This window comes from Dipodomys ordii, unplaced genomic scaffold (assembly GCF_000151885.1).
Source record: "Dipodomys ordii isolate 6190 unplaced genomic scaffold, Dord_2.0 Scaffold6, whole genome shotgun sequence".
Lineage (NCBI taxonomy): Eukaryota > Metazoa > Chordata > Mammalia > Rodentia > Heteromyidae > Dipodomys > Dipodomys ordii.
The window spans coordinates 4,879,148-4,892,100 of record NW_012267222.1 but is presented as its reverse complement, the minus strand read 5'-3'; the positions used below and the strand labels follow the sequence as shown (position 1 = coordinate 4,892,100).

The 12,953-nt window shown below is 45.0% G+C and overlaps 1 protein-coding gene across 1 annotated transcript in view; it reads left to right on the top strand.

The window, feature by feature from the left end:
• LOC105997307 (arginine-glutamic acid dipeptide repeats protein-like) overlaps window positions 1-12,953 on the top strand; it is a 294,981-nt gene that overhangs the window by 264,194 nt on the left and 17,834 nt on the right. The window contains exons 8-10 of the mRNA XM_013031704.1: window positions 4,943-4,991; window positions 9,614-9,738; window positions 10,842-10,941. Of these exons, the coding sequence (XP_012887158.1) occupies window positions 4,943-4,991; window positions 9,614-9,738; window positions 10,842-10,941 (274 nt within the window). The remainder of the gene's footprint in view (window positions 1-4,942; window positions 4,992-9,613; window positions 9,739-10,841; window positions 10,942-12,953) is intronic.

Here is a 12,953-nt window from a genome sequence, read left to right as displayed (position 1 = left end):
GAATTGAACCCAGGGCCTCAGGCTTGCAAGGCAAACGCTCTACCACTGAGCCACCTTCCCAGCCTCTGTCTTCATTTTCTTGAAAATGAAGTGATCCTGATTTTTCGAGGAAAACAACTGATAATATTTACTGGTGCTAAGATTGGAATTTTGATGTAAAAACTAGAATTTGAAAAACACTTGTACCCAAAGCCCAGAGTGGTGACACACATCTGTGGCCTCACTTATTTGGAAGGTTGAGGCAGGAGGATTGTAGTTGGAGGTCAGTCCAGGCAGATTTAGCTCCAGATCCTAACTGCAAAATGGAAAGCAAAATGTGTTAGGCGGGAACTCGAGTGGTAGTGTGAGGCCCTGGGCTGTCTCCCTGTTACCATGATGACGCTAAGGCCCACACCTGGACCGCCACAGTGACCACAGTGAGCCTGACTGCCGCTCAGGGCTGGGAGGGCGTCTTTATGTCAATGGCGATGTAAATGTGATTATGAGAACACTGGATCATAAATCCTGTCAGTTTGGAAGGTTGGCACAACTTGGTGCACACATTCATTCCATATATACATAGCATTATCAAGTTACCTCTGGGTAGAGGATCCATCCATTCAGAGGACTAAACAGACCATGGTTTGACCTCCGGTACCAGGGGTAGGGATGGATAAATTACATCCTAGTGAATTTTGGTGTAGTGTAACGGATAGCCAGGTGTGGGATCCCAGCACTGAGGAGGACGAGGCAGATGAGATTTAGCAGTACCAGTCTCAGGAAACACAGAACAAAAGGTTGTCAACATATTCTTTTCTTCTTCAGTTACAGAGCTGTGTGAGTCCAGATTTTCTTGTATTTTAAGCAGAACAGTGTAAAAGCAGATAGGAGAATCCAGCTGTCTTCTATTAAGTTATTAACTAGATTCACAAAAATCATAAACCAATAATTGTTTTTTGTTTTAATAGAATCACTTTTCATAAAGATTATACGTTTTACTATGTAATGGGATTATTGCTATTTTTAATGAGTACATATTTTGAAATGTAAGTGTTACTTCTGTGATTTTCATCAAGTTATACTTTTTAGTAGTCTAGAAATACTCATGCAGCTAAGGAACTTCAGGTGTGTAGTATATCTGATTTTGGAGAATACAAGATAGGACTCAAGTCTCAGTAGGTGAAGCTTGGAAAATGCTAACATTAGTGTCAGGTATCCCGCTTTCCCTCTCTAGGTCCTGGGCCTTTAAGCAGAAGCGTTATCATTGAGCCACCCCATCTCTAGTCCTGTAGAGTCCATGTTTGGCAGTGGGCTATGAGCTGCCAAAGGTGCACTGGCAAACGGGGTCATTGGAGAACAACGGGGTCATGGGGCAATAGGTTAAGAACCCTTAGTGGAGAGGGGAGAACTCTGCTTGTCCTGTTGGTTACGTATGGAGTGGCATGCTGCCATGTCCATTCAAACTACTTGTCTTTCATCTTTAGGTCTTATTTCTGTCTTCATTAGGGTGTGTCTACTTCCTCAAGTCTTTGACCTACAAAGTCTTTTTAACATTATTCTATGTTCTGTAATCCCTAGATATTAAAAGCTAATGCCATTGTCCACACCTTAAAATTCTTCTCCAGCTCAAAAACGTGCCTGGTGCCGGTGGCTTACACCTGTCATCCTAGCTAAAGAGGCTGAGATCTGAGGATCATGGTTTGAAGACATCATGGCAGGAAAATCCATGCGACTCTTATCTCCAATTAACTACCAAAAAGCTGCAAGTGGAGCTGTTGCTCAAGTGGTAGAGCACTAGTCTTGAGCAGAAAAGCCCAGGGACAGCACATGGGCCTTGAGTTCAAGCCCCAAACCAGGCACAAATAGATAGATTGGGTGTAAAACCTTAGTATGAAAAAGGGATTACCTGGTTTTTAAAAGATGCATATGGGGGCTGGTGGTGTGGCTGCAGAAATGCACCATCATGTCCAGTACGCTCCTAATAGAAACAAATGCACTGTAAAATAGAAATAAATGCGCTGTAAAACTAGTTCTAGTCCAGGTCTTGGAATGTTTAAAAAAATCATTATGTCATTATTTTAACAAAGTATTTATAGCAGTGATATGGAAAAAATTTTATAATTAACCATTTGAGAATCCGAAAACAGCATAGACCTTACAGAATAGCGTACTAAGTGGACTGAGTATCTTGGCTAGGAAAGCATTGGGAAATAATGGAGACAACTTGTGCTGCTTTTTTCGCTCATACCGGCTTAGGAAGCAGAAGTGGTAATAGGCTTTAACACCGATGAGGTTTTTTAGGTTTTGTTTTTTAAATATTTGGCCAGTGGGATTCCTCTGCACCAGCCAGCATCTTCTAATTCCTGTGTAAACTCCAGCAGCAACCCATTTTCTTTCTTCTTTTTGTCAACATGCCATTCCCCTACTGAATGAAGAAAGATGACCTTTCTCCTCCTAACCTGCCCAGCCCACATGGTTTCATTCCCCTCCCATGAGTCCTCATTTTGCTTTGCTGTTGGGCTTCTTGTTTCCTATAGAGGCTAGCCTGTCACTTCAGGGTCTAGCATGTGCCAGGCCCCAGCATCACTAAAAGAAACCAAAACTGAACAACCTCCACCAAACAGACCTATGCTACTTTAGAGATTACTCTGCTTAAAGCCAAACTGAAGTTTTGTTTACTCCCATTAATAATTTTGTGTTGTTTCTCCTAAATGATCTTATGTTTAAGATTATGATGTTTATGCCTGCTCTGGTGTTTGTGCATAGATGCTGCCTCCAAGCTAGGGGAATTATAAGATTCTCGGGGACTAGATCACATGTTTTTCTCTTGTTCTTGTTACCGTCTCTTCCTTTGTCATATGTATTCCTACCTTTGCCAAAACAAGACTTCATGGGGAGAAAATTGGATTTACAGAAGAAAGAACCAGTCTGTAAGCTACTTGAGAGACAGAGAGGAGGATTGGTAGAGCTCAAGAGGAGGCCCTGAGTGCAGTCTTCAGTGCTGTCAGAAAGGGAGAGGAACCCAGAGCCAGTGGCTTCTACCTGTATCCGTAGCTGCTCAGGTGGCTCAGATCTCAGGATCTTGATTTAAAACAAGCCTGGACAGGAAAGTCTATGAAACTCTTTATCTCCAATTAACTATCAAAAAGTGGGAAGTGGTGCTGTGGCTAAAATGGGAGAGTGCTAGCCTTGAGCAAAAATGCTCAGAGGCAGAGCCCAGGCCCTGAGTTCAAGCCCTGGGACCTGTGTGTGCACACATGCATATACACACACACAAAATGAGAGAGAGCACGCCAAGATAGAACAAGAATGCATATATGAGTGCAAGCAAGCACTAGACCCAAGTACAGTGAACTTTTCCTAAAGTCATTTTACTTTACTTATTTTTGGGGGGCAGAGAGGGTCTGGTCGTGGGGCCTGAACTCTGGGCCGGGGCGCTGTCCCTCAGCTCTTCAGCTCAAGGCTAGCGCTCTACCACTTGAGCCACAGCGCCACTTCCAGCTTTTTTCTTTTTGTTTATGTGGTGCTGAGGAATCGAACCCAGGGCCTCATGCATGCAAGGCAAGTGCTCTACCACTGAGCCACCTTCCCAGCCCATTTCACTTATTTTCTTTGGATAGTTTTGGCTTTCTACTCCCACTTGGCTTTGCTTTTGCTCTTTGCTTGCTCACTGCCAGTGACCTACTATCTGAGCCATACCTCCAGTCTAGTTCTTTTGCTGGTTAATTGTAAATGGAGTTTCACAGTCTTGAACCTTGATCCTCAACACCTCAGCCTGCTGATTAGGCAGGATTACAGCTTGTGAACCACTGGTACCTAGTCCAAATAGCTTTTGAAAGGAGTATGGCTATTTCTGATCCAGAACAAGGGAGGCGGGGTGGGTATGGTGTGTGCACTAAGAAGGGCCTGGGCTAAAGGATCTGGCTTTTTCACCTCACAGACCTGGGGTCCCTGTTCCTCCCTTCCTCTCTCTTTCCTCCTTTCTTCTTCTTCTCTGTCCAAATTTTATTCTAAAACTTTCTTACAAGCCAGGCAGTGGCTTATGCCTATAATCCTAGCTACTCAGGTCGCTGAGATCTGTGAATCAAAGTTTGAGCCCAGCCTGGGCAGACATATCCTCAAGATTCTTTTTTTTTTGGTCTGGTCATGGGGCTTGAACTCTGGGCCTGGGCGCTGTCCCTCAGCTCTTCAGCTCAAGGCTAGCGCTCTACAACTTGAGCCACAGCACCACTTCCGGCTTTTTTCTTTTTGGTTATGTGGTGCTGAGGAATCGAACCCAGGGCCTCATGCATGCAAGGCAAGCGCTCTACCACTGAGCCACCTTCCCAGCCCATCCTCAAGATTCTTATCCTCAGTTAACCAGCAAAAAACTGGAAATGGACACATGTCTCAAATGAGTGAAAAAGCTTAGCATGAACATAAGGCCCTAAGTTCAAGTCTCAGTAGTAGCACCAAAATAAAACTGAATACAAAGCTGTCCTGTCATTCACTATCTATTTAATTTCTTGTCATTTACCATGATCTGATTATTTTTCTCCAGCTTGAATTTGAGCTCTAAGAAGGCAAGGACACCATTTTGATCATTGCTTAATTCCCAGTACAAAGGATAATTCCTGATTTGTAGTAGCGACAGAGTAAATAGTTCTTGAATGATTGATCAAATGGCCGAGCATGTGTCCTGAGAACAATAGGTTCTCATTGGTATTAATAAAGCATATGGTAAGGCTCCCCAAAATGTTGTGAAGCAAGCAATGTCTGGCCAGGATTGTGCTGTAGGAGCATGTCCGGAGGAGGTGGAAAGGGTGTTAGGCATGGGAGAACATGTACGGGCCGGCATCAGAAAGAGCGGGCAAGTGAAGACTTCCTGAGCTGCCCTTCATTGATTTCAAGTGAATTACTCTCTTTGAGTGATGCGTGTGTCTCGACCATGCTGTGCTAACCTAATGTGTTCTTTTCCTGACAGGAGGCTCAACAGCACTCAGGGGGAGATTCGAGTTGGTCCGAGCCATCAGGTAAAGCACGTTGCCCTCACTTCTGCAGTGGACTTTTCTCTGCATGTTCGGTTCAGCAGTATCCTAGTGCTGTTACTGCTATGGGCAGTTTCTCTAAATGTACAGGCAGGGCTTTCGTTGTTGTCTGCAGCAGTGTCTCACTGGGTACTCAGAGCGTCCTTGAACTCCCAGCCTTCCTGCCCTCCTGAGGTATAACATGACAGGCCTGCACCACTGTACCTTGCCTTGCTTCAGAGTTACTGTTTATTTTCTTTTCTCAGATCACTACATGGTTTAAAACATGGGTGAAGTATGCAAAAGTGTGTAGTTCACCTCTACATCTCCATAGCACTTTTGATCTTATGAAACTAAAACTCTGTCCTCTTGAAGAAGGAACTCCTCCTCCTCTTGCCTGAATTCCCAGAACCCTTACTTCCTGTCTGCCTGCTCCACTGCTCCATGTCACCTCCATGGAATCACACAGCATTTGCCTTTTTGTGCCTGACATCTTGTGTGCTGTCCTTCCGATGCATGCATGGTGCCAGCTGAGTTGTATGCGCCGATCACAGCCCAGTTCTCCATGCACCCATTGGTGAATATTTACTCACCACACACTTGGAGAATGTTTTAGGGTGGGAGTGAGCTGAGTGGTAGAGCTCTGGTTCTTTTTTCCCCATCACAAAAAAAAAAAAACAAAACAGTAAAAACACGAGGAAAGGGAATGAGGAAAGGGGGGAAAATGATTAAAAACAAAACATCTTTTCTTCGAGAAGCGTCAGGATGCTTAGTATTTTGTGTCTGGAAGCTGTGAAGTTGTGAGCTGTGTTGCCAGGTGTTTGCCTCCTCGGAACCTTATAGGTCAGGGTGCCCTGCCTGAGACTGCTCTGGTTTAGCAAGGCTGCTCACATCTCACAGATCAGGACGTCCTGGTAGGCCAGACCTGGGCTGTGCTGAGCTATGCTGAGTTTCTCTCAGTGCTTGCCTGTTGTTCACAGGTTGATAGCTGAAATTCCATGGTTCTTAGGGGTGTACGTGTGTGTGTGTGCTGGTGTGATAGCTGTTCCATGGTTCTTGGGGGGGGGTGTGTGCTGGCGTGTGCTGGCTCTGAGTCTTTTTTTTTTTTGTCTGTTACATCTGGGCCTGGGCACTGTCCCTCAACTTCAGCTCAAGGCAAGTGTTCTACCACTCAAGCCACAGAGCCACTTCTGGTTTTCTGGTGGTTAATTGGAAAAAAGTCTCATGGACTTTTCCTGCCTGGGCTGGCTTTAAACCATGATCCTCAGATCTCAGCCTCCTGGGTAGCTAGTATTACAGGCATGAGCCACTGGCACCTGGCTTGGTCCTGAGTCTAGGCACTGTCCCGAGCTCTTGCTCAAGGCCTAACATTCTGTCCTTTAGCCACCATTCCACTTGTGGCTTTTTTGGGGGTAGTTTATAGTAGAGAACAGTCTTAATCACTTTCCTGCCCTGGCTCACTTTGAACCACAGTCCTCAGATTGCAACTTCTTGAGTAGCTAAGATTTACAAGTGTGAACCACCTGCAGCTTAGATGCACTTTTTTACTTGGCACTTTGTGTCTGCCTTTGGCCTTTGTTGTACATTGTATGGTGTGCTTATAATTTGTTGGCATCTTTTTTTTTTTTTTTTTTGTCGGTTGTAAGGCTTGAACTCTGGGCTTTAGCGCTGTCCCCAGCTTAAGGATAGCGCTCTACCACTTGAGCTACAGCGCCACTTCCGGTTTTCTAGAGGTTTATTGGCGATAAGAGTTTTATGGACTTTCCTGCCCGGGCTGGCTTTGAACCAGGATCCTCAGATCTCAGCCTCCTGAGTAGCTAGGGTTACAAAAGGCGTGAGCCACCAGTGCCCGGCTAATTTGTTGGCATCTTAAATGAAACATAACAGGTGGTAAGAGGAAGGGGTCGATTGCCCTGGATGTTCCCAGCAAGAACATCTCCTCACTGTAGATTTCTACCCCATGGAGAAAATGGGTTTTGAATGATGAGTATGGATTAGCATATATGCTGAGATGAAGGCTGAAGCGTCAGGAACTGTGACTGCCATATTTAGAGACATCAGCTACTGGCAGAAGTGGTTCTAGCTACTCAGGAAGCTGAGATCTGAGGAGTGCAATTCAGAGTCAGTCAGGAAAGTCTGTGAGACTCTTGTCTGCAGTTACTACCATGCATAGCCTTCCTGGGATGTCTGTTAGGTGAGCCTGAGCACCCCCTGGACTGTAGGCTTTTTGTTACTGTTCAGTGGTTCTGAGAGGCAGGGCCTTGTGTATGCTAGGCAAGCATTCTACACCAAGCTGTCATCCCCAGCCCTGGGCTGTTTCTGCTGTGGTCTTTGTTTTGTTATGCTTTGTTTTGTGATGCAGGGTCTCTGAAACTAGGTTGGCTTTGAACTTGTCCTCTCTCTGCCTCTGTCTCCCTGGTACAGAGATTACACGAGTAAACCACCATACCCTCTTTCCACTGTGTTTAATCAAAGGCTCACCGCTTGCTTGACATCACCTAGGCACATGTCCTTTTCTCTTGCTTTCTCTCTCTTTTTTTTTCGGTCAGTTGTAGGGCTTGAACTCTGGGCTTGGGTGCTGTCCCTGCACTCTTCAACTCAAGGCAAGCGCTTTACTGGTTGAGCCACAGTGCCACTTCTGGTTTTCTAGTGGTTTATTGGAGATGAGAGTCTCACAGACTTTCCTGCCCAAGCTGGGTTTGAACCGAGATCCTCAGATCTCAGCCTCCTGAGTAGCTAGGATTAAAGGCGTGAGCCACCAGCATCCGGCTTCCTTTTGCTTTCTCTTGTGCTATATATATATATATATATATATATATATTTTTTTTTGTCGGTCGTGGGGCTTGAACTCTGGGCCTGGGCGCTGTCCTCAGCTCCTCAGCTCAAGGCGAGCGCTCTACCACTTGAGCTACAGCGCCACTTCCGGTTTTCTGGTGGTTTATTGGAGATAGGAGTCTCACGGTCTCTCCTGCCCGGGCTGGCTTTGAACCTTGATCCTGAGTGAGTAGCTAGGATTACAGGCGTGAGCCACCAGCGCCCGGCATTCTCTTGTGCTATATTTTATCCCCCATTTTTCCTCTCCTACTCCCACAATGTGTTTCCAGGGTAGTCAGATTTACATATCACATAAAAAGATTCCTACCTTAATAAAATAAGTGGTTCTTAAGGAAATGGTGCTTAGATTCTTAGCAAAGGAGATTTACTTTATTGACTCTTGCACATTTTCATTTAAACTCAGATGTTTATTTCAGATCAAATCTTAAGTATATGTTTAAGTACATTTTATTTTTTAAAAAGGAAGGTTTGGAGCACCACAAATTATAGGACATCTTAGCTATAATGAGAAGTGCTTAATAGGAGGATTGCTGTCCAGGCTGGCCCTGGAACAAATAGAGACCATATTTCAAAACAGAACAGAAGCAGTTGGAGGTATAGAGAACCCCTGGGTTCAAGCCTTCATTCCCCTACCTCCCCCAAGAAAGGCATGTTTGTAAGATTTTTTTTTTTCGCAGAAGAGGGAAAATTTTAATGACCTCCAAAAAATGCACACTGTAAACGTTTGTAAGATTTTATATCACAAAGCATGAGCAGTTTCAGCCAGGTGCCAGTGGGCTTCCTGTCGTTGCTGGGATGATGGACACACCACCGGGCCCAATTTCTTTTAATTTTTTTTAATTTTTAAATTTTATTTATTTAGCCAGTCCTGGGGCTTGAACTCTGGGCCTGGGTGTTGTGTTGTCCCTGAGCTTCTTTTGCCCAGGGCTAGCGCTCTACCAGTTGAGCCACAGCACTACTTCTGGTTTTTGTGTAGTTAATTGGTGATAAGAGTCTCATGGACTTTCTTGCCCAGGTTGGCTTCAAGCCATGATCTGCAGATCTCAGCCTCTTGAGTAGCTAGAAATACAGGCACAAGCCACTGCCACTGACTTTTTTTTTTCTGTCAGTCATGGGGCTTGAACACTGGCCCTTAGCTCTTCAGCTCAAGGCTAGCACCCTACTACTTGAGCCACAGTGCCACTTCCGGCTTTTTTCTGCTTATGTGGTGCTGAGGAATCGAACCCATGGCTTCATGCATGAGAGACAAGCACTCTACCACTGAGCCAACTTCCCAGCCCTCACTTTAATTTTTGATGAAGGTGAGATTCACTAATTTAAGTTCACCATTTTAAAGTGAACAATTCAGAGCTAAGGTTATGCTTAGAGCACTTGCTTTCATCATGCCTGGGGTCTGCAAAATAGCATTGCAAAATTAATAATAATAATATACACCGTTCCATGATGGTTGTGCAGCTATCACCTCCGTGTGTGTGTGTGTGTGTGTGTGTTGCTCTTCATCCTGTAGCTGTTCCCTCTTCTGGCATTCACACGTCTGTATGATTCAGTCTTTGGCTTACACTTGCATGGGTCTATTTGACGCTGTTTACTGCTCTGTAAAGTGTCACTGAGCCACCTCTGGTGACTTGGTGATGGTAAGAGGTCCTGGTAGGTGACACAGACCAGTGTGGATAACTCATGGTTTTGCTGGAGACAGGTTTTGTGCAGTGTTCGTCTGTCCCCAGGATGATCTTGTCAAGAAATGTCTGCCTGCCACGTGCCTCCATGGTGACTGCTCCATCCCTGTCTTCCAGGCCAAACTTCCCGATCTGCAGCCATTCCCCTCCCCGCATGGTGACACCGTGACCCAGCAGGAGGAACTGGTGTGGATGCCCGGCGTCAATGACTGTGACCTCCTCATGTACCTGCGGGCAGCAAGGTAATGGCGCCTCCCCCTCCCGCGCTCCCAGCTGACCCACAGGTCACAGCGTCTCCTTCCCACTGACATTTTACTCCTGAGTGGGGCATCTGCTCCAATTCTTACAGAGACAATTAGTTTGACATGTTAAAGTCATATTTTTCCTTGATATTTGCCTCATATCAGACTTTGAAACTCTTCAGAAAGACAACTGGCCGTTATCAGCCCCTCTTATTCTGTCTAGCTGAGTAATTCACTCACTCTATCTTACAAATTCGTGACCATTTTGTGTCTTACCTACATGGGGCCACTGGTCTGCGACTATCCCACAGTACTTGCTGTCCAGACATGGCACTGTGCAGGCAGAGCCTTCCACGTCTGCAGCAGTGCTGGCACGCGGCGGTGTCACTGTGTGCAGAGGAGTGAGGTGCCGGCTGCACTCCGCGGCGCTGCTGCGCATGCGGCACACGGTGCAGAGAACAGCGGGTAGCAGAGGTGCACCTGTAAGGCACTTGTGAGTCTCTGACTTTTCATTTCATGGAAAGGTGGTTTATAGATGAGAAGAATAATTTCACATGTACTGTGAAAACTTAAAAACCTTTTCAGCTAGATGCCAATGGCTCATGCCTGTAATCCTAGCTACTCAGGAGGCTGAGATCTGAGGATCACTATTTGAAGCCAGCCTGGGCAAGAAAGGCTGTGAGACTCTATCTCCAGTAAACTACTCAGAATGGCTCACGTGGTAGAATGCTAGCCATGAGCAAAATAAGTTCAAGGACAGAGCCCAGGCCCAGAGTTCAAGTCCCAGGATTGGCAAAAACAAGCAACACCTTTTCATTAGTATCTGGTAATTGTGCATATAGAGACTTTTCTCTGAAAAGGTCAAAATCTAGTGGAATAATCTAGTGGGTTATGTGTGTGCTCACATCTGAAATCCAAGGAGTAATAACTCAGAGGAAGAAGAAAGACAACTGGATGAGGAGGGAGGAAGGACTTACAGGAGCTGAGGCCAGACTCTGAAACTCTGGTTTACCATGGGATTTGGACTGGGTTGAAAATAATAGTTAAAGCCACCAGGCAAATGTTGCTATGTGCTGACGTTAACAATGTCCTTTCTTCCAAAGGAGCATGGCGGCCTTTGCGGGGATGTGTGACGGGGGCTCCACAGAGGATGGCTGTGTGGCAGCGTCTCGCGATGACACCACTCTCAATGCATTGAACACAGTAAGTGTGTGAAAGCCACCTTGGGCTGGCTTCAGGGTCCAGTGATGGCCACAGAGACCATGCAGCCAGCAGTGTCAGGAGCCACGGCTGGGTGTGGTGCTGGGATTGGAAGATGAATTGCAGTCTTGGCAGTCCATGCGTGCAGAACCTGGTCCGTGCCTGTACTGGGGACAGTGGCGAGTCTTAGTCAGGTCCCATTTCAGAGGTTAGCAGGTATGTACCTCTCTCACAGCTGGGGACTCTACCTTACAACACCTCCCTAAAGGCCCAAGAACAGTCACTAAAGAGATCAGAAGTGAGTGAAATAAGTGACTGTCCTCCTGAGTCTGTCACATGACATACTCCCAAAATGACTCCGCTGCTTTAATCTGTTAGCAGCCATAGAACAGTCAAAAGGGAGTTGGGGTTGAGCTCAAGTGGTAGAGCGCTCGCCTTGAGCTGAAGAGCTGAGGGACAGCGCCCAGGCCCAGAGTTCAGGCCCCACGACCGACCAAAAAAAAAAAAAAAAAACTATATAGAACAGTTAAAAAGTAACAGTACTCATGACACTGCAAACTGTAGGGTTGCAGACTCCAGTTTAGTATTACTGCTTTATGACCGTTCATTTTGTGTTTCGAAAATACTCTTAAGGAACAATAAAGGGAAAGTACTGTGTTCTGAAGTTACATTGAATTAATTCCTTTTTATGTGGTTATTAAAGTAAAGTTTTCAAATCCAAAGAAGTAATTGTGAATAATGATAGAATATATAGTTCTACTACAATGATAATGTATGTGGTTATATGTGTTTATTAGGACATTAAGGATGAGGCTAAGCAGGTCTCCTAATGGCTGCCTAAATATTTTTGGTCTTTAAGGGGTTAGTATAGTTGGAAGGGACTTTTTAGATCATCTGTCCACATCCAAAGCTTAAAAGATTTAGAAGACTTACTGAACGCTTACAATCCAAAAAACTCATTGGGAGGAAAACAATCTTTATTTCCAATTTAGAGATGGTTTTACTCTAATTTCTACTTGTTACTGAACACATAAACAGGTATCTGAATGACATGGTTGAGTTTATTCCTGGTCTGACTAGGGTTTAGAGGTGTTACATAATACTGTAATAGTTCTTACGTTTTGGAGATTGTTAGTGATCCTGCTGGGAATATGCTCTTCTACGGAGCTGTGCACTCTTCTACATTCACTGAAGAAAGTACTGTGTGTGCTTTCTCATTGATTTGATAGTTAACTAATTTTTTTAAAGATAAAGAATCTTTAAAATGAGCATGTGATAGAGCCAGAAGAAGTCATTGAGAATATTTTACAATTGAAGAAATGGAGACTCAGATTTGTGATATCGTAGACAATGCCTATGCCAACTCAAGCACCTTGAAAGTGTGTGTGATTTCAAAGAAAGTCTTTGATAGGAGCTTCTTTCTATTATTATTTTTTAACTGGTACTGGCGCTTACCCACACAGGGCCTGGTTCCTGTCCTTTAGCTAAATTTGAGCTCAAGGCTGACACTCTACCACTTGAGCCATAGCTCCACTTCTGGCTAATTGGGTGGTTAATTGGAGATAAGAATCTCACAGAATTTCTTGTCCTGGGCTAACTTTCAGTTCCTGTCCTCAGATCTCAGCCTCCTAAGAAGCGAGGGTTATAGGCATGAGCCACCAGCACCCAGCTCATAAAATTTTTAAACAAAAATTTGAATGTTGCTCTACGCTGGTGACAGCACTAGTGGCTCATGCCTGTAATCCTAGCTACTCAGGAGACTAAGATCTGAGGACAGGGTCTCAAAATTAGCCCAGGGATTTTTTAATGACAGTGCAGCTAGTTCGTTGGTGGTGGTGTTTTTTGTTTTTTGGGTTTTTTTTGTGGGTTTTTTTTTTTTTTTTGTGGGTCATGGGCTTGAACTCTGGGCCTGAGCACTGTCCCTCAGCTTTTCAGTTCAAGGCGAGCACTCTACCACTTGAGCCACAGCCCCACTTTCTGGTGGTTTATTGTAGATAAGAGTTTCATGGCCTTTC